Raw genomic sequence first — 26,870 nt, 5'->3', positions numbered from 1 at the left:
CTGGATGTCTTAGAGCAGAGGCTGTTTGAAAAAGAGACAGAAGAACAAAGAAAGCAGATGCAAAAAGAGAAGGAAGCTCAGGGTGCTGTAGGTGGATCATGAGTTGACCCCTCTGGATTTCTGTTAAGCTTTTTCTTGGAAGAGGAACCGTCTAAGACCCTCATTGAAATGCCGTTACTTAAGCCTGTGGAACAACGTGTTACTAGATCCACGACTAGACAAATGCTAAAATCTCACAAGTAGGGGAACCCCCAAACACAATGTGCCAAGAAGGAAGCTAAGAAGCAAATTGGAGCCATGGGAGTAGGAGCAGGGCCGAAGATTAGTCTTGTGGAGAGAGATCTTCAGCAAACGCTTTCAATGCTCCAGATTAGACCCAAAGATGTTTAAGTTATTATCTTGGAATGTGAATGGATTGAACTCTCCACAAAAAAGGAAAAAAATATTTTATTATTTGAAGCAATTTAATAATGATGTTGTTTGTCTTCAAGAGACTCATATCAGGTTGCAAGACCAGAAGTACTTAGTGAATTCAAAATTGGGAACATTTTATGCTGCCTCTAATTTGGTAAAGAAAAATGGAGTGGTGATATATATAAACAAAAGATTCTCAACCAAAGTTATAGAGGCAGATGACAGTGGTAGATATATAGCAATTGAACTTGATACAGACTTTGGTGTTATTTTGGTTGTAGGAATATACGCACCTAACCAACAACAAGAAAGCTTTTATAAGATGCTTCATTTAAAAATCTTAGATTGGAATTTTAAGAGTATTTTAATTATGGGAGACTGGAATGGAGTGATCTCTCCAAGGATAGATAAGAGAACAACGACTAAATTCACTACCAAATTACCAAAGGCTTTTTTTGACTTGCAAGATGACTTGAAATTAAAAGATGTTTGGAAAGATGATTATAAGATTATAATATAATATAAATAATATATGGGATGCTTGGAATTGTTAGAGTGGTGTATAGCGGAAGTCAGGGGGGTGGGTTTGATTGGGAGGTGGGGGAGGGTTAGGGTGGAGGGTGGGGTAATATATATGCATAATTAACCTAGAAGATGGGATTAATGAAATATTGTTACTTTAAGAGAAATTTATATCATGATTTATATATGTTTAACCTAGAAGATGGGATTAATGGGCTATTGCTACTCTAAGAGAAACTTATATTATGATTGTTGGGAGGTGAGGAGGTATAATATCTGAATGAGTAATTTACCTTAAGACGGGGGGAGGGGAGGGGGTACAGTATTTTGTACAATATTTGAATGAGAAATTTTTTTAAGTTGGGGGAGGGGAGGGGGCATAGTATTTGTATGTGATTTACATTATATGGTGGGGGGTAAAAAGGGGGAAATTTGTTTGTATAAAACTTTTTCAATTAAAAAAAGAATGTTCCTTAAACCAGTAGTCGGACTCAAGGCTTTCCTTGAGTTTGCAGATGAGGTCTGTTGTGACCTCCAAATTAGAGTTGCTTTGGCTTCTGGTAACCATTGGAGCAGCAAGACTTTTCGCTGGGATGACTGGAAGTACCACGCTTAGCTTGGAACTGTTGTATTGTGGGAGTCTGGATAATGCATCCGCCATAAAGTTCTTCCCTCCAGGGATGTACTTTAGGGTGAAATTGAATCGGTTGAAATGTTGCGCCCAACGCATTTGTTTAGGAGATAGCTTTCGAGGGGTCTTTAATTCTTCCAAATTTTTGTGATCAGTCCATACCTCAAAAGGGTGTTTAGCTTCCTCAAGAAAATGTCACCAGGTTACCAAAGCCCACCTGACTGCAAAAGCTTCCTTTTCCCATATAGCCTATCGCCTCTCCGTCTCTGTCAGTTTTCGGGAGGTGTAAGCGCAAGGCTGCAGGTGCCCGTCAGTGTTTGTTTGAAGTAACATTACTCCCACCGCTACATCACTAGTGTCAGCCTGAACGATAAATGGTGCATCCATGTCCGGGTGTTTCAAAACAGGTTCAGCTGCAAAGAGTCGCTTTAGTTTTTCGAATGCGGCCTGACATTCCATAGTCAATTTTAATGGCTTCCCCGGTTTGGGTTTGGCCTCTCCTTTTGACTTTAGGAGATTTGTAATGGGTAGCGCAATGCTGGCGAAGGATGGAATAAATTGACGATAAAAATTTGCAAATCCCAAGAAACTCTGTAATTGTTTGCGGGTGCGGGGAGGTGCCCATTTGGTAACGGCTTGGACTATAGCTGGGTCCATCTCGATGCCATTGTAGGAGATGCGATAACCAAGGTAGTCAATTTTTTCCTGATGAAATTCACATTTAGACAATTTGGCATAAAGCTCCACCATGCGGAGTTTTTTGAGAACTGAACGCACCAATATCACATGTTCCTTGCGTGTTTTCATGTAAATAAGGATGTCATCAAGATAGACTATCACGCCTTTGTATAGGTGGTCATGCAAAACTTCATTTATTAGTTGCATGAAAACCGCTGATGCCCCCTGTAGGCCAAAAGGGAGTACTCGGAATTGAAAACAACCAAGTGCGCAGTTGAAAGCAGTTTTCCATTCATCTCCCTTTTTAATCCTGACTCTGTAATAAGCCTCTCTTAAATCCAATTTTGTGAAAATCCTCCCTTTGCCCAAATGGGCCAACATGTCCTTCATCAGAGGGAGGAGATAAACATTGTGTACAGACACAGCATTTAAGTTCTTATAGTTCACACAGAGATGAAGGGAGCCATCTTTTTTTTCTCTAAATAGCACTGGAGCAGCCACTCGGGGCCTGGCAGGTTCAATAAACCCCGTTCATAAATTTTTATCAATAAATTTCCATAATTCATCCATTTCACAGGGGGTCATTGAGTAGATTTGGGGTTTTGGAAGTTTCCCCCCTGGGAGAATATCAATACTGCAATCTGTTGTGCGGTGAGAGGATAACTTATCAGAGGATTTCTCACTGAAAACATCCTTTAGGTCCCAATATTCTTTTGGGATTTCCTCCTCCCCCTCAATTCTTTCTTGTCCTGTGGCCGCTAGGTTAGGTTTAGCGTTAATGGGCTTTGGTGCCCCCCCTCTCCCTCAGGAGGTGTAGCGGATCAGATGCACAACCACACTTTCCGCCAATTGATGCGTGGGTTCCACTTCCGTAACCAAGGTAACCCTAGTATGAGGGGCAACAATAAAACTTATAGTTTCTTAGTGAGTTCCCATCCACATCTTTATTGACTCAGTTACAAAATGGGCAGGGCTCCCCCCAGCTATTGAGCCATCCAGCTGGCAAAAAGCAATGGGGACTTTTAAAGTTTTCAATTTCAGCCCCAGTTTTTCCATCACCTCAGGACTAACGATGCAATGTGTGCATCCTGAATCTAAGAGGGCCAGCATTTTTTTTTACAAAGTTTTATTGGTTTTTTTAGGGAAAAGAAAGGAAAGGGGTAGTGGAATGGGTTACAAATTTTGGCAGTTACAATATGTAGAAGGTGTCCACTCATGATATTCATTTAAACATAAACTTTAATACTAAATAGCAATATTTTGTCAGCATATAGATTCAGATAATAATTTCAATCAATTTTTATCAAGCAGATTTTCCTGTTCATTTTTGTGATCTGAGTTTTCTTGGTATTGCCCCTTCTCCCCCCGCCAGCAGTGCTCCGGCCCCTCCCGTGTCCTGTAGATCTGGTGTAGGATCATCAGTTTTATCTAGGAGTGCTTTGTTTTTTTCCATAAAGGCCTGAGCCTCTGTGGTTGTGCTAATTCTAACTCTAGTATCCTCCCAGAAAATTAGCATACCTTCAGGCATCAACCATCTGAACCACACCCCCTTCTGGTAAAGCTTCTTCGCTAATTGCGAATAATTTTTCTTTTCTCTCTCACTTTCCTGGGGATCTGTTTCAGAATGGTTATTTCTCTATCTTGATATTTCAGAGCTTGCCCCCTTTGTGCACTCAGAATCTCATCTCTTGTGGTCTTTCTAAGAAATTTAATGTGTACCTCCCTGGGTACATTATGTGTTCTAGCATATGCTGAGTTTACTCTATATACCAGATCCAGTTCTCACTCCATCTGTTGTTTTTCTTTTTGAATGTATTCAGCCAAAATGTTTGTCATTATGTCCCTTAAATCCTCATCATCTGCCTCAACCACATTTTGGAACCTAAGGAAAAAAGACATTCTTTCAAATTCTGTTTTCATCTGGTGGGACTCAAGATCTTGGTTCCCCTTCTGCACCCCTTTAATCTCCCGCCTCATCTCAGCCGTCCCCCCCTCCAAAAGATCCAGTCTCTGTGAATTTTTGCTCGTCTGGTCCTGGTTCTCTTTAAGCTGCTCTTTCATCTCCTTTAATTGACTTTTTATGTCCTCCTGTCCCTTTAAGATTTGTTGAAACATCTGTTGAAAATCCGTCTCTTGAGGCTTGGGCTGCATCAGAGATGTTAGAGTTTGTTGTCACTAGGACTAGATACTGTAGATTTCGGGGCGGAGACAGCAAAGCCCGGCTTCCCCGGGGGTGGTCTTTTAGGTGGCATTATATTGAGCAGAAAGAGTTCAAAGTCAATACAGAGAGGAAACAATTAGGGAGGGCAACCGCCAAGAGAGATTGGGAGGCAAAGAGTCCAAGCAGAAGGGAGTTCTTTCTAATTGCAAGTTCTGGCAATAGAGTAGTAAAATCCTTTGTTCCAGGAGAGTCCAATACAGACAAGAGATTTATCTGAGTGTCACGGAGACAAAGACAGTAAGCCTGAAGTTCTATGGGTGGAGTCAAATTTCAATGTTTATAAAGACAGCGGAAGCAAGCCATCTTGCCCTGCCAGCTTCAGAGTTAAGGGGCATAAAAAAAGTTTTCAAAGTTCCCAAAGTTTCCAGATCATCATCTCATTTATAGAATAACAATCCAAAATCTGCCTTCGTTATGAGCGTGAAATCATTGCATAGCTCTCTCTCTTCCTCCTCCTCTGGGGCCGAGAGCAGAGTCGTTTCTAGCCGCCTGTCCGAGGTGGGGGGGAAATCACGCTTCTCCGAGCCGAGTTGAAAACAGCTCTAAAAGCAGCTGGCAGTCTCTCTCTCTTTTTTTTACAAGCAAAGGAACGGAGGGAAGTTTCCACCTCACCACACAGCAACCGCGTCCTTCAGATAGTATGTTCTTCCAGCTGCCTCTTCACGAAGACGCTGCAGCGCCTCCCCATCATGCCTCCCGGTGCCTAGGGCAATGCGGGCCCCCCCTGGCCACCGCCGACTCAGGGGATCCCCCGCTACGCCGCCCCTTTGGAAGGAGCCTCTACGGGGCGTCCTGTGCCCCTCAAGCAGTGAGGGGCCCACCAGAAGAGTGCGGGGCGAGCAGAGCCTGCCCGTCGTGGTCAGCAGCCGGAACCGGAAGTCGGCCAGCATTTTTTTCTTGCACTTCAGTAGAGGGCACTTTTAGTTCTACTGGGATAGTCATGGGGCTCGATCGGGAACTTACCAGATGTTCCTTGTCAGATTCCGTTTCACTTTCTTCCGATGAGGAGGATGGTTCCCCCTCCCTTGGGGTGGGATGGAACTGCGCAGTCGGCTCCACCCCTTTCATGGCGGTTTCCCTTCTTTTCCCGGGCTGTTTGTCTGGTTTTCTCTCTCCCCAGTAGTAGGTTTTGGTCCCATCTTGGTGCGGCAGTTTGCTGCGATGTGCCCCTCCTTCCCACAATGGAAACAGGTGATGACTCGAGGCTTGCTAGTAGACCAACTTTTCCCTCCTTTTGCAGCTCTTTGGAGGGCTCTGGGGGGGAGCAGCCTTTTCTTTTTCACTGTCATCACAGTACTTGTCTCGGGCCAAGTCAATTTCTACATCCGCTGCCAATTCATACCAGTGCTGCAATATGCGGGGAGCCCCCCTGTTTACACAGTTCTGGTATATATCTTTGTTTAAACCATCCATGAAACCATCCAACAGGGCTTGTTCGGACCAACCCCTCATATAAACAGACAATTCACGAAATTCTTGTATATATTCATCAACTGCCCTGTTTCCCTGGGTGAGGGTTTTGAACTTAGTTCTGGCTTTTCGCTCTGTGAGCGGGTCATCAAAGCGTTTCCTCAGGGCAGCCATAAACCTATTGTAATCTCTCAGTAGGGGGGAATTAGCATTATGCAGAGCAACCATCTAAGCAGCTGCTTTATCTTCTAATGCCATGGTAACAATTCTTACCTTGGTTTCTTCTGTAGGTAAATCCTCACCAAACTGACACATGTAATTCCATACTTGAACTAAAAAAAATCCAAGATCTTTTGCCTCCCCACCAAATTTCATTCCAAGTGGAGGAACTTTGGCCATCCGGCGTCTGCGGGGGGCTCCTCCCCCTCTTGGGATGGCTCTGGCGGCCACTGCTACTGGGGTTGGGGCTCGTTCATCCTGATCATCACCATCATCCATGCCCCCAGTCTCTCTCGGGCAGAACACACCCTCTGCAGTTCTCTCCTCTGTTTCTGGGAGAAGATATTCTCTTTCAGGAGCACTCTCACATAAACATCGCCTCTCCCAAGCCTCTTCGAAGAGTTTCATGGCTTGAGACATCATAAGGTTCTCCTCCTTGACCTCCTGCCACACAGTGGCTGGATGCCTCTGTCTCCTTGGGGTGACCCCAAACGGAGTTTTCTTGGGATCATACTTCTGCCCCACTCCCAATGTCCACCTGGGGTGAATGGATTGTTCTTCCAAGTGTAATCCAGCCATTCGCTTCGTTTCCAGAGGGCAAGAGGATGCCGTTGCTCCCATGTCTTCCTCCTGGTCACTGCCTGGGTGGGACATTCTTTTGAAGTTTGGGATTTTATTGCACTGCCCTCGGAAGGTGTTAACTCCAGGTTGAATGCGAAACTGAGATCTTGCTTAATGTCAGGGCAGCCTCCCTCAGTAACCAAGAAAGAAACCACTCAACTCCATATTTCAGAATTAAGAGTACTTTTACTGGTTATGAGTAGATAGCAGCTAGCAAAGCAAGATCTGAGGCAAATGCGTGCATAATCATAGGTATCAATATGTGACCCACCTCCCTCCCCCTAGTAACCCCATCCCTCAGTCCAATCCACACACCCCACAGGTGTCATGTGGGCTGCAGCTTCAAAACCCATCATCAGGTTGGTATGCCGGATGATTGGCCTTGCGGCAATTTCACTATCTGCAGATTGTGCAGTAGATGGTGAGAAAACCACTCTCTTCTTCATTCACTCCTGTGCTTAAGCTTCCCCTCCCAAATACCATGTTATCTCTCCCCCTCCCCATTTCAATGGCAGCCGAAAGCAAGCAGCAAAGCAGAGGGTGACATCTACGCTAACTTAGACAGATTCCTTTCTGGCAGTGTTTATCCTTTGTTATTCCTGATTGGCCTATTAACAGCACAAAAGGTGTGAGGATTGCTCTGGTAGTTTGAGTTACATGGCAATTCCTGGAGGGAATGGGGATGGCATTTATAGTAGAAGTAAAAGGACCTATAATGGATCCGGATCCCAATGCAGGAAGGATAAACAGGCACATGCTTTCATAGAGATACATGTGCCACAAATGCCCAACAACCAAATGCTCAAAAGGAAAACACCGTTACAGCAGCATGGGTGTTGCTTTTGTTCCTGGGCTCTCTGTCTTTAAGAAGTCTGTCATGGATTTGGCAATCTTCGCAAAGGAGGGGATGAATTGCCTATGGAAGTTCGTGAACCCTAGAAAGCTTTGTAGCTGTCTGTGGCTGCGAGGGGGTTATTTATTTATTATTTATTTATTAATTGAATTTATAGACCGCCCCCTCTCCCCGAAGGGACTCCGGGCGTTGCACAGACAGAAGCTAAAAAACCGTATACACAATAAGAATATATTAGAAACCCCTTAAAAACAAATTAAATATAGAGTCTGTACAATAATAGTAAAAATTAAAAACAGCTTTAAAAGTTTACCCCCCAAAATTTAAAATACCGGCCAGGAGGATTGGAGATTAAAACTACGATTGGGACAGGCCAGCTAGTTGGAACAGGTGGGTCTTGAGTTTCTTGCAGAAGGAGCGGAGATCAGTAGTAGTTCTGATGTCGGGGGGAGGTCATTCCAGAGGGTCGGGCCCATCACAGAGAAGGCCCTACTCCTGGGCGCCGTCTGCTGGCATTGCTTAGTGGATGGCACCCGGAAGAGTCCCTCTCTGTGAGAGCGAATTGGTCGCAGGGATGTGTGGGATAGGATGCGATCCCGCAGATAGCTAGGTCCTGTGCCATGGAGCGCTTTAAAGGTAATAGTCAACACCTTGAAACGCACCCGAAAAGCCACAAGTAGCCAGTGCAGCTCGCGCAGGAGAGGTGTTATATGGGAGTACCTGGTACTTCCCATGATTGCCCGCGCTGCCGCATTCTGGACCAGCTGCAGCCTTCGGGTGCATCTCAAGGGGAGCCCCATGTAGAGAGCGTTGCAATAGTCCAGGCGGGATGCCACAAGCGCGTGAGTGACTGTGCGAAGGGCGTCCCGGTCCAATAGGGGACGCAATTGGCGCACCAGGCAAACCTGGTGGAACACCCCCCCTTGCCACGGCTGTCACATGGTCATCCATCGACAGCCGGGCATCCAGGAGGACGCCCAAAATGCATGCCCGATCCACGGGGGCCAGTTGTTCGCCCCCGATGGCTAGTGATGGGACCCACTGGTTGAACCGGGGTGCCGGTAACCACAGCCACTCCATCTTGGAGGGGTTGAGTTTGAGTCTGTTGCTTCCCATCCAGACCCATACGGCCTCCAGGCACCGGGACATCACTTCGACGGCATCGTTGGGGTGGTTCGGGGTGGAGATGTACAGCTGAGTATCATCAGCGTACAGATGATACTCAACCCCAAAACCACGAATGATCTCACCCAGCGGCTTCATATACGTGTTGAACAGGAGAGGCGAGAGGACCGACCCCTGTGGCACCCCACAAGTGAGTGGCCTCAGGGTCGACCTCTGCGCCCCTGCCAGCACGCATTGCGTCCAGCCGGAGAGGTAGGAGGAGAACCACCACAAAACGGTGCCCCTCACCCCCAGCCCCTCCAGATGGCGCAATAGGATACCATGGTCGATGGTATCGAAAGCAGCTTTGGAGATCTAATAGGACCAGGATGGAGGAGCAACCCCCATCCTTGGCCCTCCAGAGATCATCCACCAACACGACCAAGGCCGTCTCCGTGCTGTGACCGGGCCGGAAACCAGACTGGCGCGGGTCTAGATAATCAATTTCCTCAAAAGTGGCGTGGGAACTGTTGCGCCACCACACTCTCTACAACCTTTGCCAAAAAGCAAAGGTTGGAGACAGGACGATAGTTGGTTAACATAGCTGGATCCAGGGAAGGCTTCTTGAGTAGGGGCCTCACCACCGCCTCTTTCAAGGTAGCCGGCAAGGAGCCCTCTCTCAAGGAAGTGTTGACTACCTCCTGGAGCCAGCCTCGTGTAACCTCCCAGGATGCCAGTATAAGCCAGGAGGGACACGGGTCCAGTAAACATGTAGTGGCTTGCAGTCGCCCACGCAACCTGTCCATATCATCGGCAGCAACAGGGTCAAACTCCTCCCAGAATGGTCCCTCAAGATTCGCCTCTGACATTCCCCCTGGACTACTGGAGGGGACCCACTCGCTACGGATTTGAGCGATTTTGTCCTGCAGATATTCCCCAAATTCCTCTGCTCTACCCTGCAAGGGGGCTTCCCGCGGCCTCTGCGAAAGGAGGGAGCGGGTCACCCGAAACAGGGCGGCAGGGCACTTATCTGCGGACGCAATAAGAGCGGCACAATATTGACGCTTGGCCACTCTTAATGCCACAAGGTAGGTCCGTAAATAGGCTCTTACCTGTGTTCGGTCAGATTCGGAGCGTGAAGATCTCCATCTGCTCTCTAGGCGTCTCTTGTGGCGCTTCATCACCCTTAGCTCCTCGGTAAACCAAGGAGCCAGGGTGACTCACTGCCGCAGGAGAGGCCGCAAAGGCGCAACCCAGTCCAAGGCCCCGGTAGCCGCATTATTCCATGCGGCCACCAGGTCCTCCATCCGGGAGTGGGTCAGGGCTACAGGAAGTGGCCCAAGCTCCGTCTGGAACCTATCAGGTTCCATCAGTCACCTGGGGCGAATCCATCTAGGACCTTCTGGTTCCGCCTCCCCGCGATGGGTAGCGCCTGGGAAGTCGAGCCGGAGAAGTGAGTGATCTGACCATGACAGGGGTGTAATAACTAAGTCCCCTATTCCCAGATCACTCTTCCACTGGCCAGAGACAAAAATAAGGTCCAGCGTGTGGCCTCCCTCGTGTGTGGGGCCCTGAATTATTTGGGTCAGGTCCATGGCTGTCATGGAAGCCATGAACTCCCGAGCCGCCTCGGATGATCCGCCTATCGACGGCAGGTTGAAATCCCCCATAACCAATAGCTTGGGGGTCTCAACCGCCATCTCTGCAATCATCTCGAGGAGCTCTGGCAGGGCCGCTGATGCATAGTGAGGAGCCAAGTATACAATCAGCAAGCCCAACTGTCTCCCTGGGCCCCACTTCACGCCAAGAGACTCACACCCGGATATCTGTGGCACAGTGAACTCTCTCGGCTCCAAACCCTCCCGTATAATCACCGCTACCCCACCACCCCTACCCTGGGCCCGAGGCTGATGGAATCCATGGTATCCTGGTGGGCACATTTCCACGAGGGATAAACCCCCCTCATGGCCCAACCAGGTCTCCATTATCCCTGCAAGGTCCGGCACCCCCTCCGAGATCAGATCATTAATGAGGGGGGCCTTACTGACAACGGACCTCGCGTTGCATAACATCAGCCTCAGGCCCTGGCTCTGTAGATCCTGACCACCTAGGGTGTGGGGGTTGGTACAAATGACCGGGCGTGTCCAACGGCCACGGTCTCCCAACTGGCTACAGAATCTTCATCTATCCTCGCACCCGCCCCTCCCTACGATCGTTGAGATAAAAAGACCCTCTAATGGAACATTATTCTCCTTCCCCACCCCCGCTCCACTCACTTCCCTCCCGACCACACCTGTTCGCCTGGCACTAACCCCACTCCTAGCCTGGTTAACCCTCCCCCCCCCTGGAGCCCACTAAAACATTTAAATAGCATCTGGTTAAAAAACCCCTAAGTCTCCGCTTCCTCCACCTCTCTGGGTTAATAAAGGTTGCCAGCCTAGGATGGCTTATACTTTGGCTGGGTATATCTCTATTCCCTCATTTGACACTCGGTAGCCCAGGTAGTATTTTGATAGCTTGACATACAGGTTAGCTGCCAGAAGTTTTTCCAGTACCTGTTGGACCAGGGATATGTGGTCGTCCATAGTCTCCATGTAGATGAGGATGTCAACCAGATAGATGAGGACCCCCTTGTAGAGATGCTCATGCAGCACCTCGTTTATTAACTGCTGGGGCTCCCTGCAGTTTGAAAGGCATCACTTTGAATTGAAAGCTCCCTAGGGGTCAGTTGAACACTGTTTTCCACTCATCTGCTCTCCTGATCCATACTCGGTAGTATGCTTCTCTGAGGTTAGTTTGGTGAAGACTTTTCTCTTGGCCAGGTGAGATAGCATGTCCTTCATGAGGGGGAGGGGGTATAGGTTGTGTACGCACACTGCATTGATTCCTCTAAAGTCCATACACAGTCTCATAGTTCTGTCTTTTTTTTTCTTTGAAGAGGACTGGTGCCACAACCCGTGGCTTGGCTGCATCGATGAACCCTTGTGCTAGGTTTTTGTCTATGTATTTGCACATTTCTTGCATTTCCCAGGGCATCATGGCGTACAGTTTGGGTTTAGGTAGTTTTTTCTCGAGGATGATTTCGATGGCGCAATCTGTCTCATGGTGGGGGGCCAGAATGTTGCACTTGGTCTTGCTGAATACTTCTGCAAGGTCCTGATATTCCCCTGCGATCTGTTCAGTCTCTGGGGTTTTGTCAGATGTGGCTGCCAGATGTTCTGGTGGGCTCTTTTGGGGGTTCCCTGCTTGGGCGGTGTTTGTGCTTGCTGGTGTGGAAGGGGTTGGGGCCCCTTTTCTATCCTAAGTCTGTGATTACCCCCTTGCCACCATATGGTCAGTCCCCAGGAGAGTCCCAGTATGACTGCATTTGTCATTTTGGGGGCTATTATGAATTGAATTACTTCCCAGTGATGTGCTAGCTTTAGTCTCACTGGTTTGGTCAGATGGGTGGCATAGGCTCCCCCTATTAGGGACCTGTCAACCTGTTCACTGAAGCCTCCAGAGTGCAAAAAACCGGCCGTATGGGCAAACTTGAAGTTTGGGAATGGACTTCCAGTTTGCTCATAAGGGCCTGTTTTAGCCCTCCGGAGTCTTCAGAGGCGTCATATGTAGTCAGGTTCTTTCTGAAGTTAAGGAGAACAGTTTATGTCTTTTTCCTGCCACCAAGCATCACAGGTTGGTATGAAAACCATCACCAATTATTCTCTCTAAAGTAGGGATGAAAAAGAATGGGACAGATTGAATGGAAGGTTTAGTGATCTGTCAAGTTGCCTAACAGATGGCAAACACTTAAAGGAAAGGAAGGAGAAAAGGACAAAGCAAGAGGGGCTTCTCCCAGTGCTTTTGCTAATGCAACTGCTCCTTGTGCCTTTTCTGAAAGAAAAAAAATGCCCAATGGAACATGGGTGAATAAAGTCATGTAGTGAAGCTAGAGGAGCAATGGTATGCTGCAAGGGCATGGCTGTGAAAGTGACCAATAAACCTCCAGTTCTCTTGTCCAAAGATAGTACCCAGAAGAAGCAGCTGGGGCTATCAAAACATGAATGCAATAAGCAAAATTATGCTGAATCTCCCATGGTGCATTGCACAAAAAGCCCAAGGGAACTGGACCTGAGAGCATATTGAAAAAAGTAGTAAAAACAGTAAAGGTCTGGCTCTAAGAAACTCATTATCATCTGAAGCATTAAAAAAAACCTGTAATACACTTAGCAATGGCAGAATCAGAAATATAAAGCTGGCAGAACCCAACTTCCCAATATAAATTGACCTTTTCTGCAGCACAAGATTCAAACTGTCTTTCAAAAGAATATCAAACTAGTGTTGAAATAATACATTCAATGCTCTTTTTCATAACCAGAAAACCTACATTTAAAAGAAACTTGTCAAAGGGTATAGAAAGCATCAGTGAGGCTTCCATACACAGACACCTCTGTAAAAGCCAGTTGTTGGCTCCTGTCTGCAACTCGAGCCAAAAGGACCTTGGAAGGAATGCATCAAAGGCGGGTAGACATCAGTTTGAGAAACTAACAGGGGCTGGCAGATCCCTACCATTGACTATGTCAACAACAACTGATGATGAAGAAAGTAATGAGATGGTCTTGTCAGGAGAAGTGGGAAATAATGGGTATCAGAGGATAACTTTATGCTTAGTTATTAGCTGGGATGAGACAAAGATCATACACGAAGACATCACATAAAAAAGCAGTTGCAGGTAGTCCTCAACTTACGGCCACAATTAAGCTCAAAATTTCTGTAACCCCTATATTAACCCATACCTGCCTGATATTTAAACCTGAAAGATTTATAATTTCTAAATCAAAGGAATTGTAATCCTTTGAATTCTGCGCAAGACCAGTAGGATCTTGCCAATCTCAGTCAAGAAGAATTCTTCCATTCTGTGCCAGCTCCACCTCATGCTTTGCAATTCTCTTTTTGGTGACAGAAAAATAACTGTTCAAACTTTTCATTTCCATCTTTTTTTTAAGGGGGAGGAGGAAGCGTCAGCTCCCCAAACCCCGCAAGTGTCATTTTCACTCCAGGATTGAATGCAACCAAGTTAGAAGCGAGGTGGTTCCCAATGTACATTGACAGATTATGTGAATACCAGGCGGGGTGTGAGCAGAATCTAGTTGATCTCTGAGTTCACTTCTGTCGGAATGTGTATGGCACGTAGAAGTCCATACTCATCCGGAGAGTCAGCATGACATCACAGTGACTCCTAGTCCTTGAAAACCTTGAAGATGATTAGCTGAAGGAACGGGCTGCTTCTGCCCATCCTTCTCCTCCACAACCACCTTTATAATTCCTATGTAGACTTGAGGTGGAGAGAGAGGCAGAGAGAAAAAAGCATAACTAGGCAAGGCAAAAGAAAACAGTCGCAGCAGCAGTTAGACAGGTGATTAAGTAATTTTCTTTTTTTCTTTTTTCTTTTCAAGCATACAAAATACACACACAAAGAACTTAGATGTACATTATATTTACAAAATACAGTACAAACAGGAACTTCCTGTTCTTTCTAGTAGCAATTTCAAATCAGTACAATTCTCCTTATGTTATTTCCTCTTCTAATATATTTCATTTGCGTTTCACCATTTTTAACCCTCTTATTTTACTCATCTATCTGCTTTATTGGGTGATTACCCAATATATATAAATTCTCCTTAACTTCTATTTTTGGGCTTTATTGACTTCTTTCATTGATCCTTGTTTCTTTCCTCCATCCACCTATACCATTTTCCCCATATCTGATAATATTCTGTTTCTTCTTTTCCCTGGATTTCTTTTGTTAATTTGTCCATTTCTTTTGTTAATTTGTCCATTTGTCCATAATCTTTCTTATTATTTCATCTTCACTTGGTATCAATTTATTTTTCCATTTCTCAGCGAAGGCAATCCTCGCCACCATAATTATGTGTAAAATTAAATACTGGATTTCTTTTTTATATTTTGTTGTTATTATTCCTAGTAAAAAAACTTGGTTTCCAATTAATTTTGACTCCTGTTATTGATTCTAGCCAATTTTTAATCCTTTTTCAATACTTTTTAGCCTCCTCACACATCCACCATATGTGATAATATGTTCCATGTGTTGATTCACGTTTCCAACATTTTGGTGAAATATTTACTGAGATTTTTGCTAACCGTGCTGGTGCTAGGTGCCATCTGTAAAACATTTTGTACTGGTTTTCATTGTATGCAACCAATAGTGTCATTTTTAAATTTGTCCCCCCAAATTTTCCCTATTTATCTAGTTCAATAATGTAGCCAAAGTTCTGTGCCCATTTTACCACTTGTTCTTTCACAATTTCTTTCATTTTATACTTCAGAAGAAATTTATATATTCTCCCTATCATCTTTCTTTCTGATTTTTGGATTATTTTATCTAATTTGTGTGGTTCCATTTGGATGTCATATAATTTAGTATCATTATTGTGTTTAGCTTTGATTTGTAAGTAGGTTAGCCAGTCAACTTTCATGTTTTGTTCTGCCAATTCTTCAATTGTTTTTAAATTTCCCTGTCCGTTAATTAAGTCTCTGTATCTTAACATTTTATTCATATCTGTAAAATTTGGGTGCATCGTCCTTTCTGTCGGGGATAGCCGATTCGGGATTTTCACATAGTGGTTTTTTAAAATTTTGAGCTAGTTTTGCAATAATGCATTTCTAATTAGATTTTTAAAAATATTTGTGTGTTTTATTTTTATCATTTGATAGGAGCGTATGCCACCCTGCTTGCAGATCATGACCTTCTAAGGTCAAAATTCTTTTATTCTTTAACTCTATCCAGTCCTTGACCCATGTTGTTGTTATTGCTAATGCGTATAGCTCCCAGTTTGGTAATGCTAAGCCTCCTCTCTCCTTGCTATCTTGCATTGACTTTAGTTTAATCCTCACTTTTCATCCTTGCCAGATAAACCTAGCAGTTAGTTTGTTTAATTCCTGAAACAAAGTTTTACCTGGATTAATAGGTGCAGCTTGCAACAAAAATAAAATTCTTGGTAAAATATTCATTTTAACTGTGGCTATATGTCCCAGTGATAGCTGAATATTTTCCAGCTTTCTGAATCTTTCTTTATTTGTGTCACCAGTTTATTATAATTGTCATCTTTAATTGTAGAACATTTTGCCGACACCCAGATCCCCAAGTATTTCACTTTCTTAGTTATTTGCATTTTAGTTACTAATTCCAATTCCTCTTCTTGCTTTTTTGTCCTATTCGTAGTTATCATTTTTGTTTTGCATTTTTGTTTTTATTTTTAATCCTGCAACTTTGTCATATTCTTCTAATTTTTGAATTAATTTTGGACTGGATTCTAGTGGATCTTCTAAAACAAATACTAAGTCAGCTGCATAGACTTGCGTCTTATATTCTTCATTTTTAAGTCTTAAACCTTTTGATCCCAGGTCCTTCCTAATTTCATTTAACAATATTTCCAGAGTTAGTATAAATAGCAAAGGAGAGAGGAGGCATCTCTATCTAACTCCCTTTTTTATTTCGATCTTTTCTGTTAGTTCTCCGTTCATCAGAACTTTGGCTGTCTGGGTGTTATAAAGTTTTTCTATCATTTTTGTAAATTTTTCTCCGAATTTCATCCTATCTAATTATGTTATTATAAATTTCCAAGTTACGTTGTTGAATGCTTTTTGTGCGTCAAAGAAAACCAGTACCAATTGCTTTTCTGGATGTGCCTCATAGTATTCTATTATGTCTAGGATGACTCTCGTATTATTTTTAATGTGTCTGTAAAATAAAAATCCATTTTGATCTGGATGTATTCGTTCATTTAAGACTTGTTTAATTCCTCCTGCCATAATTGCTGCAAATATTTTATAATCGGAATTAGATAGTGAAATTGGTCTGTAGTTTTAAATTTCTTGTAAATTGGCTTCTTCTTTTGGGATTAGCGATATTATTGCTTCCGTCCATGATTCAGGCATCTTGGCTTTTTCTAAGACTTCGTTAAACATTTCCACTCCTAATTCTTCCAATATTAGTTGATTATATTTGTATAGCTCCACCGGGATTCCATCTGGCCCTGGGGTTTTATTATTTTCCTGGTTTTTTAGGGCTAATTCTACTTCGGCTATCGTTATTGGCTTGTTTATCGCCTCCTTTTGTTCTTTGGGGATTAGAGTTATCTTTTCTGGATTTAAATGTTTTTTTTATCTTAGTTTCCTCCGTACTATCTTTTGCATACAGTTTTGTGAAGTATTTTGGAATAATTTGCTTCTTTTCTTCCAATTTATGTTGAATATTTCCCTCGTCATCTTTTAATTGATATATCATCCTTTTTTCTCCTTCATTTTTCAATCTGTATGCCAGCTATAGTCCAGGGTTGTTGGCTTGTTCAAAGTAATTTTGTTTGGCCACTTTAATTTTCTGTGCTAATTGTTTTTGGGTTATTTATTACATTAATCTTATGTTTTATCATCTTTCTTTTTTCTTTTTTAATTTTATTCTTTGGTTCTTTCTGTAATTCAGCTTCAGCTTCCCTAAGTTCTTTTTGCATATGTTCTTGTTGCTCTTTTTGTTTTCTGATTTTTCTCGCTATATAGGCAATGGTGAGGCCTATTATGTATACTTTCATGGTATCCCAGAGATTTTGAATTGAGGTGTCTTCTTTTTTATTTATTCTAAAAAATAGTTTTAATTCTTTCTCCAGCATTTGAGTGTATTCTATTTCGTTTACGATATTTGGGTTCATCATCCATCTTTTTCTTCTTTTTTGGCCTTTCCATTTTAATTTTATTGGGTTATGATTTGCCCACTCATTTCAATTTTGATTTCCTCTAATTGATTACATAGTCCAGATGAAATCCAGGCCATGTCAATTCTTGATAGGGACTGGTGGGGGTTCGAATAAAAGGTATATTACTTTCTTGTTTTGTGCCTTTCTCTCCAAATATCATGTAGTTCATATTCCATTGCCATTTCAAAAAAGGATTAGGTAACTTTTTTTGGTCTTATTATTATTTCTTTTACTTTCATAGTCTTTTTATCCACTATTGTGTTATAATACCCAATTAAGCAGATATTTTCTTTTACTTTCATAGTCCATCTTTTTATCCACTATTGCGTTATAATACCCAATTAAGCAAATATTTTCATACTCTAATTCATTTATTTTTTTGTGTAATTTCCTGTAGAATTCCTCTTGTTTCTGATTTGGTGCATATATTGCTATTAATAATATCAGTTTTTCTGTTGTCTCTAATTTAATCATTAGACTCTGCCTTCTTCATCGGAGTAGACTGCTTTAGAGTTTATTTTTTCCTTTATATAGGTTGCTCTCCCTCTTTTTTAAAAATCTGCCAGTGCTGTATATAGTTTCCCTATTTTTTTGTTTTCCACTAAATTAATATGTTCCCTTTTAATGTGCACCTCCTGTATACAGGTTATGTCTGCCTTCAGTTTCCTAAGTTTATTAAACATCCGCACTCTTTAGACACACATATCTATAAGTTCAGTCGCAAAATGGGCAGGAGCCTCCCCCCCAGCTATAGATCCATCTAGCTGACAAAAAGCAATGGGGACTTTCAAAGTTCTCAGTTTCAAGCCCATTTTTTTCCACCACTTCTGGGCTAACAATGCAACATGTGCATCCCGAGTCTAAAAGAGCCAGCATTTTTGATTGGGCGCCAGTAGAGGGCACTTTAAGTTCTACTGGGATGGTCATGGGGCCCGATCGGGAACTTACCAGATGGTCGTCATTGGATTTGGTTTCACTTTCCCCCGATGAGGAGGACGGTTCTTCTTCTCTTGGGATGGGAGGGAATTGCGCAACAGGTTCCACCCCTTTCATGGCGGTGTTCCTTCTCTTCCCAGGTTGTTTGTCTGGCTTTCTCTCCCCCCTGGCAGAGGGCTTTGGGCCAATTTTGGAGTGGCAATTTGCTGCCCGGTGCCCCTCCTTTCCTCAACGGAAGCAGGTGGTAGACCGGGGCTTGCTTGTAGACCAACTTTTTCTTTGTGGGGGTTCCTTTGTGGGGGTTGGGAGGGGTAGCTTTCTCTTTCTCACTGTCTTCGTGGTACTTGTCTCTGGCTAGATCGATCTCCACGCCTGCTGCCAATTTGTACCAGCGGTGCAAGTTACGGGGGCGGGGGGGCTGTTTACACAGTTTTGGTATATATCTTTGTTTAAGCCATCCATAAAACTGTCCATTAAAGCTTCTTCTTACCAAACCCGCATATAAATGGACAATTCACGAAACTCTTGTATGTAATCAGCCACTGGGTTCTTCCCATGGGTAAGGGTTTTCATTCTGTTTCTGGCCTTCTGCTCCGTGAGCAGGTCATCAAAGCATTTCCTCAGGGTGGCCATAAACCTATCTCATCAGGGGGGAGTCATCGTTATGCAGGGCAACCATCCATGTCGCTGCCTTGTTCTCCAGCACCATGGTAACAACTCTTACCTTGGCTTCTTCTGTGGTGAGATCCTCTCTGAACTGTTGCATGAAATTCCAGACTTGAACCAGGAAAAATCCTAGTTCCTTTGGGTCACCTCCAAATTTCACACCAAGCGGAGGAACTTTTGCCATCCAGCATATGCGGGGGGGCCCTCCTCCTCTTGGAAGGGCTCTCGCGGCTGCTGCTGCTGCTGCAGGAGGTTCCCCATCCTGATGAGCTCCACTGTCTGCCCCCAGGGACCCCCTTGGGCGGAACAGGGCTTCTGCAGTTGTCTCTTCTAGGTCTGGGAGATGAGTTTCTCTTTCGGGACTGCTCTCGCATAAACATCACCTCTCCCATGCCTCTTGAAAGAGTTTCATAGCCTGGCACATCATAAGCAGCTGCCAGCCGCTGATGTCACTCCCAATGACTACCTGGGGCAGATGGATCATTCCTCCAAATTCAGATCCGTCATCCGCTCCACCTCCAAGGGACATGAGTATGCAGCCGCCCCCATGTCGTCCTCCTGGTTGCTGCCTGGGTAAGACATTCCTTTGAAGGTTTTGGTTTTATTTAGACTCCCCTCGGAAGGTGTTAGCTCTGGAATGAGTGCGAAAGTGAGATCTTGCTTAATGTCAAGCCATCCTCCCTCAGCAACCAAGAAAGAAACCACTTAACTCCATTTTGCAGAATTAAGAGTACTTTTACTGGTTATGAAAAGATAGCAGCTAAGCAAAACAAGATCTGAGGCAAAAGCGCGCGAAATCATACATATCAATATGTGACCAAACCCCTTCCCCCTGGTAACCCTCATCCCAGTGTCCAATCTGCAAATCCCTTAGGTGTCATGTGAGTTCCATCTTCAAGGAGCATCATCAGGTTGGTATGCAGGACGGTTGGCCTTGACCTACACCAAGCACTAATCTCTAGCATGCACAGTAGACGGTGAGACCAAAACTCCCTTTTTACAGTCTCTCCTGTACCTAAACTTCCCCTCCCAAATACCAGCCCTCCCTCCCCGTTTCAATGGTAGCTGAAAGCAAATAGTGAAACTGAGGCTGACAGATGTGTTCTGGAAAACACAGATTTATCATAACTGGTTCACCAAATTCAACAAAAATTAGGTATTGGTTATGCCGAACTGATACGAACCATCTGAATCCCACCACTTTGGAGATCCCTTCTAAACAATGCTTATCAAAGATGTCTGGATCAGGACACACAAGCCCAGGTAATGCATGCACTGAATCCAGGAGCCAGAATTCTGCCAATGAGAACACCGCCATCCACAAACTTTACACAACTTCAATATTACAAAAGAAAAACAAAAATCACTTTGTTTTGGTTTCAAATAAACTGGTACAGAGCTGGAAATAAGTGGATTCAGTTACCAGCTGCTGCTGTAAATTTGAACTTCTAAATTGAAAAACATTCAGATAGAGCTATGATTAATCTCTCCTTAGTTTTCTACTTAGCTTGTTATTCATTTCCTCACTATCTTTTTTGCAAGTTATGCCCTTTGTGCTTTTAATTTGTTTTCCTTTTTAAATCTTATTTTTAATTTGTTACCATTAGATTAAGTCAAATTAGGTTAATTATTGCTAGATTCCTCACCACTTGGAGATGTGAAAGGTTTTCTTTTGTCCTCTTTTGTTTTATTAGTAAAGTAAATTAGCTGGAAAGGGGTTATCTGCTACCTGTCTATATGGTTTTCTTGGCTGATCATAAATAAATTAAACAAATTAACAGATTTAGAAATGATTAGTAAATACTTGGATGGGAGATGCCCAAGAAAAAATAGACTTTAGATTAGACTGGGAATTAGAGAAAGAAAATCTCAGAGGGCAATGACAAACTATTTCTGTATGGTTACCAAGACAATCCAGAAGGGCAGCTCTTTTTCAGGTTAAACTTGGGTTCAGACACGTTGTAATATTTTAGTGGTAAAAATCCAAAGCCCTGCTTGCTGATGAATGTACTGGAGATCTAGCATAAAATTTGCAAAATCTGAATTACAGGTGGTGCTTAGAAATTAAAGTACCTGAGACTCAAAATGATGATTCTCATTTTATCACATCATGTCTAGATCTAACTGCAGCTGATGACACTAAAGATACCAGCACTGAGTTTACAGATAGCATTGAAGAGGAAGTACAGCATGGCTCTCATGTACAGGTAAATCCTCAAAGCGTTCAAAGTGGGATATCTGCAATGGTGATAAGGACATTGATGGTGTGAGCTATGCAAATGCTGAAAGTTTGGGGAACAGGGTGAACTTGAATTATTAGTACATAAGGGTAGATATGATATAGTTGCAATTACTGAAACCTGATGGGATGAAACCCATGACTGAACGTGGTTAATAAAATTTATAGGTCTTTTTCCCAGATCACAGTTTGCAATTTATATCCAAATTTCTTTTACTAGTTTGCCAGTACATGTATATGTCATTAAGCTGTACCAATTATCATTTCATTATTGTTATTATAATTAATTATTTGTTAACGAATAAACATTTAATAACAATCTAAAACAATCTAAAAATTACTAAATTCCTACTTATTGATCACCAAAATTAACTAATTTTTTTTATTATCAACTTTAATTGTCAACTTGTGTCTTTCCAGTAACAAAGCAGTCTTATCTCTCTTGCCAATTGTGGTGTCAGTCTTCTTTTTATCTCCTTTATAACATTTTTATAGACTTCTCTCCGCACTTTGTTGCTTGAAGGATCTCTCAGGTAATCTCGTTGCCATCCATCTGTTATTAAAATTAGCTTGTCTTTGGTTGTTAATCGTGCTTCTGAAAAAAATTCTCTTCTTAAATCCATCTTCATTTCTCTTTTTTCTTCTTCTGTATCTTGGAATCTGAGGTAGAGCTCCAGTTCGTCGAATTCCCTTTTCCATATTACCTTCTTTCCGCTTTCACCCACATTTGCTCCATTAATAAATCATCTATTGTCTTTATCTTCTATGTCTTCATTGTCCCCTTTAATTTTGGGGGCTCCAACCCCTTCATGTTTTGCTGTGAGGAACACTAGTTTTTCCAACTTCTTCTCAATTCTCCCATATCCTTCCAGTAGATTTTGAATTCCAGCCAAGATATTTTGGAATTTTAAAGTTTCCTCCTCTGAGTATTGATCCATATTTCCAAAAAAGAAGGAGGAAAAAGAAAAACTAATAACTACTGCTACTCTAGCCTTCTAGGCCTCTTTTATTATTTTTATTTTAGATTGACTTAAACACAAGTTCTTTTATGCTCTTCAAAGGATAAGTGTTTTGCTTTTTTTCCCTTTCTCTCCCCTGCCAAAATAGTTCTCAAAGAGCACCTGCGAAAACAATTCATGCCCATGGCTCTTTATCAGTTTCTGTAAACAAATTGCAAACCCTTCAGGTACAAAGTCAGTAAGATCAAAGAGGAAAAGAGAAGAAATACATTGTTTCAAAGACTCCAGCCTCTGACCTCCGAATGGCAGTGTTGCTACCTTTTCTAATATTTATCTCTGGCTTATAGGAAACAAAGTTCTTTAATGAAATTTAATAACAAGTAATAGGAAGAATTGTTAAAATAAAAAGGAAGGTTTTAACCCAAAATGGAGGAGATAAATCAACAATGGATACAAGCAGATAAAGATCTGGAAAAGACAGTCATCATCATCATCATCATCATCATCATCATATTTTAATTATTATTTGTTTAAATATACATTCATTTTGTGTGTGAGCAGATTTGAAAATTCACATTCAAATATTATACCAAATACTTTGCCCCCTCCCCTCCCCCCATCTTAAAATAGATTACTCGTAACCCCTCTCCTCCCAACAAACACAATATAAATTTCTCTTAGATTAATAATAACACATTGATCCCATTTTCTAAGCTAATTTAACATCTATAACTCTTAATATAAATTTCTCCTAGCATAACAATGTTTCGTTAATCCCATCTTCTAATTTATTCATACATATATATTGCCCCGCCCTCCACCCTAACCCTCCCCCATCTCCCACACAAACCCACCCCCCTGACTTCCGCTGTATACCACTCTAACAATTCCAAACATCCCATATACTATTTACTCTGAACATCTATCAGTCTAAACATTCTTACCTAAAGGCTACATAATAACTCCTAGTCTGATATTTATTCTGTATATAATCAATCCATTTTGCCCATTCCTGTGTGTAATCCTCCTGTTTCTGAGCTTTTAAGAAAGCTGAAATTTTTGCCATTTCAGCGAACCCCGCCACCTTCTGAATCCATTGATCAATTGTCGGTAAAAAATCTTTTTTCCAATGTTGTGCAATCAACAACCTAGCTGCTGTGACCATATACAAGACCAATTTTGTTTCCCCTTTGGTAAAATCCTTAGCTATACCCAATAAAAACATTTGCGGAGTGAATTGTATTCTTTTCTTAAATACATTCTGCATAACCCACCATATTTTTATCCAAAAAGCTTTAACCTTGTTACAAGTCCACCATACATGAAAAAAGGTAGCATCTAGACACCCGCATCTCCAACATTTTGGTTGAACATTTGGGTACATGCATGATAATTTTTTAGGATCTAAATACCATCTGTAAAACATTTTATAAAAATTCTCCCTTAAATTCTGTGACTGTGTAAATTTAACATTCTGAACCCATATTTTTTCCCACGTTTCCAACATAACCACTTCACCAAAATTCTGAGCCCCTTTAATCATACAATCCTTAACCAATTCACTTTCTGAATCTCTTTCTAACAGTACATTATATATTCTTTTAACTTGTTTTGGGCCAGTCTCTTTTATCTGCTTAATCAGTTCCACTTCTTTATCCATAAAACCGACCCTGCGATCTTCTTCCCATCTCTTCTGTAGCTGTATGTAATGTAACCAATTTAAAGTAATTCCTTCTTCCAACAGCTGTTCCAAAGTTTTTAATTTCCATTCGTCCCCATCAGCGATAAGCACATCTTTATATAAACAACCCCCGAGTGACTTAATATTCATAATCCCCATGGTGTCTGCAAGATCCAACCAAAGCGGTATTTTATAATCCCAATTAGGCCGGTGCTTCTTCCATATTCTCATCAAGGAACTTCGGAGAACATGGTTGTTAAACACTTTATCCACCCTGTCTTCATAAAAAAGATATGCATGCCATCCCAGAACAAGATCATGGCCTTCTATATTCAGCAATTCCATTTTTGTTTTCCCAAACCAATCTGCTACATGCGTCAATACCGCAGCTTCATAATACAATCAGAGGTTTGGGAGTCTGAGGCCACCTCTTTCACGAGTATCTTGCATAATCTTCATCTTTACTCTCGGTTTTTTCTCCTTCCAAACAAATTTATTTAATGTTGTTTGCCAATTTAACAAGGTTTTATCTGATTTAATCATCTGGAATAGAAAGATAAACCTAGGTAGAATGTTCATTTTAATTGCTGAGATCCTTCCAAGCAAAGACAATTGTAACTTTTTCCACGCTTCAAGATCTTTCTGTATCTTTTGCCACAACACTTCATAGTTATTTAAGAAAAGTTTTGAATTTGAGTCTGAAATTTGTATTCCTAAATATTTGACTTTAGAGACTATTTCAAAACCTGCTAAACTTACAAGTCTCTTTCTTTGAGTCTCTGTCATGTTTTTAACCATCATTTTCGTTTTGTTTTGATTTAGTCTAAACCCAGACACCATGCCAAATTCTACTATGATATTTTTCATCTGGATTATTGATTTCAAAGGATGTGAAAGGGTAACAACCAGATCATCGGCGAATGCTCTAGTTCTGTATTCCTTTTGCCTGATAGCTATGCCATCTAAGGATTTTGAGTCCCGAATTGCGTTCAACAAGACTTCCAAAGTTAAAATAAATAACAATGGAGATAATGGGCAACCTTGTCTTGTGCCTTTTTGTATCTCGAAAGTTGTTGACAAATTTCCATTAATAATAAGTTGTGCATTTTGTTGCTGATAAATTGCTCCAATCGCCTGCCGCAATCGTGGTCCCATATCCATCTTTTCCAAAGTCTTGGTTAGAAAGTTCCAATTCACTCGATCGAAGGCCTTCTCTGCATCCAAGAAAACCAGCACTGCAGAGATCTGCTTATTCTTATCAAGATAGTCAATTAAGTCTATGAGTTGCCTTACATTCTCCTTCATATGTCTGCCTTCAATAAATCCTGCTTGATCATGATGAATAATCTCTTGAATAACCGGCATCAATCTGTTGGCTAGTACCTTAGCAAATATTTTATAATCTGTGTTCAGAAGAGATATCGGCCTGTAATCCTCTGGTTTCTTAGGGCCCTCTTTATCTTTAGGTATCAATGAGATAAAAGCCGCTTTCCATGAGGAGGGTATTTTGCCTCCTTGTTGTATGTTACAAAATAGTTGTGTAAGATATTCAATCATTTCCAGTTGTAAAGTTTTATAATACATTGCAGTCAAACCATCAGTCCCTGGAGCCTTAGCTAATTTAAGTTGGTTTATAACTAAAGTAATCTCATCAGCAGTTATCAAACATTCCAGAATTGCCTTTTGAAGCACAGAAATTTTAGCAACCCTTTTTCCTTCAAAAAAGTCATCTATTGACTTGTTCTGTATATTATCCTGTACATATAGCTTAGTATAATAGTCCACAAATGATTTTTTAATCAATTCTTGTTGATATACCGTCTCCCCTCGATACTCAATTTTATCAATAATTCTGTCATTCATATTCCTTCTCAAAGTATAAGCTAACCACCTACCAGGTTTATTAGCGTTAGCAAAGGTGTTATGTTTAGCAAATTGTAAATTAGTTGCTGTTTGTTCTGCTATAAGCATCTGAAATTGATCTTTCAACAGCTTTAGCGCCATCTGAAGGGCCTGGTCATTCGGATTTGTTATAAGCAGCTGTTCCTTGCTTTTTATTTCATCTTCCAATTCCATTCTCCTTTTCTGTCTAGTTTGTTTATGTTTAAAGTTCATATGTATCAGGACCCCACGCATATAAGCTTTACTTGCATCCCAAACTGTTTCAATGGGAGTACCCTTATTCATGTTAAAACTGAAAAATTCCTTCATGTGTTTTTTAAGTTCATCTACATTTTTTTCGTATCTAAATAAATTTTCATTTACTCTCCAAGACCTTCTTGGCCTCTTCCCTAATTCAATTTGTAACCACACCGGACTATGATCGGTAAGTGTCCTGGCGAAAATCTTGGATTTCTTAGCTTTAGGAAGTAGATCCGGTGTTAACAAAAAGAAATCAATCCTTGAAAAGGATTTATGTCTATCTGAGTAGAAAGAAAAATCCATCTCATTTAGATGTTGTGTCCTCCAAACATCTTTTAATTTCAAGTCGTCTTGTAAATCAAAAAAAGCCTTTGGTAGTTTGGTAGTAAATTTAGTCTTTGTACTCTTATCTATCTTTGGAGAAATCACTCCATTCCAGTCTCCCATTATTAGAATACTCTTAAAGTTCCAGTCTAAAATTTTTAAATGGAGCATCTTATAAAAGCTTTCTTGGCGTTGGTTAGGAGCATATATTCCTAGCACCAAAATGGGACCAAAGTCTGTATCAAATTGAATTGCTATATATCTACCAGCGTCATCCGCCTCTATAACTTTAGTTGAAAATCTTTTATTTATATATATCACCACACCATTTTTCTTTACCAAATCAGAGGCAGCATAAGATGTTCCCAGTTTTGAATTCACTAAATACTTCTGGTCTTGCAGCCTAATATGAGTCTCTTGAAGGCAAACAACATCATTATTAAATTGCTTCAAATAATAAAATATTTTTTTCCTTTTTTGTGGGGAGTTCATTCCATTCA

The 26,870-nt window shown here is 41.8% G+C and overlaps 1 protein-coding gene across 1 annotated transcript in view; it reads left to right on the top strand.

Moving 5' to 3' along the window:
- Nucleotides 1-26,870, top strand: part of PDE4DIP (phosphodiesterase 4D interacting protein) — a 356,229-nt gene that overhangs the window by 195,987 nt on the left and 133,372 nt on the right. The window contains exon 23 of the mRNA XM_081947133.1: nt 21,144-21,232. Within this exon, the coding sequence (XP_081803259.1) occupies nt 21,144-21,232 (89 nt within the window). The remainder of the gene's footprint in view (nt 1-21,143; nt 21,233-26,870) is intronic.

This window comes from Natrix helvetica, assembly GCF_964273705.1.
Source record: "Natrix helvetica genome assembly, chromosome: 3".
Lineage (NCBI taxonomy): Eukaryota > Metazoa > Chordata > Lepidosauria > Squamata > Natricidae > Natrix > Natrix helvetica.
Note: the sequence above shows the minus strand (reverse complement) of the source record. Positions and strands in the feature narration are given on the sequence as shown.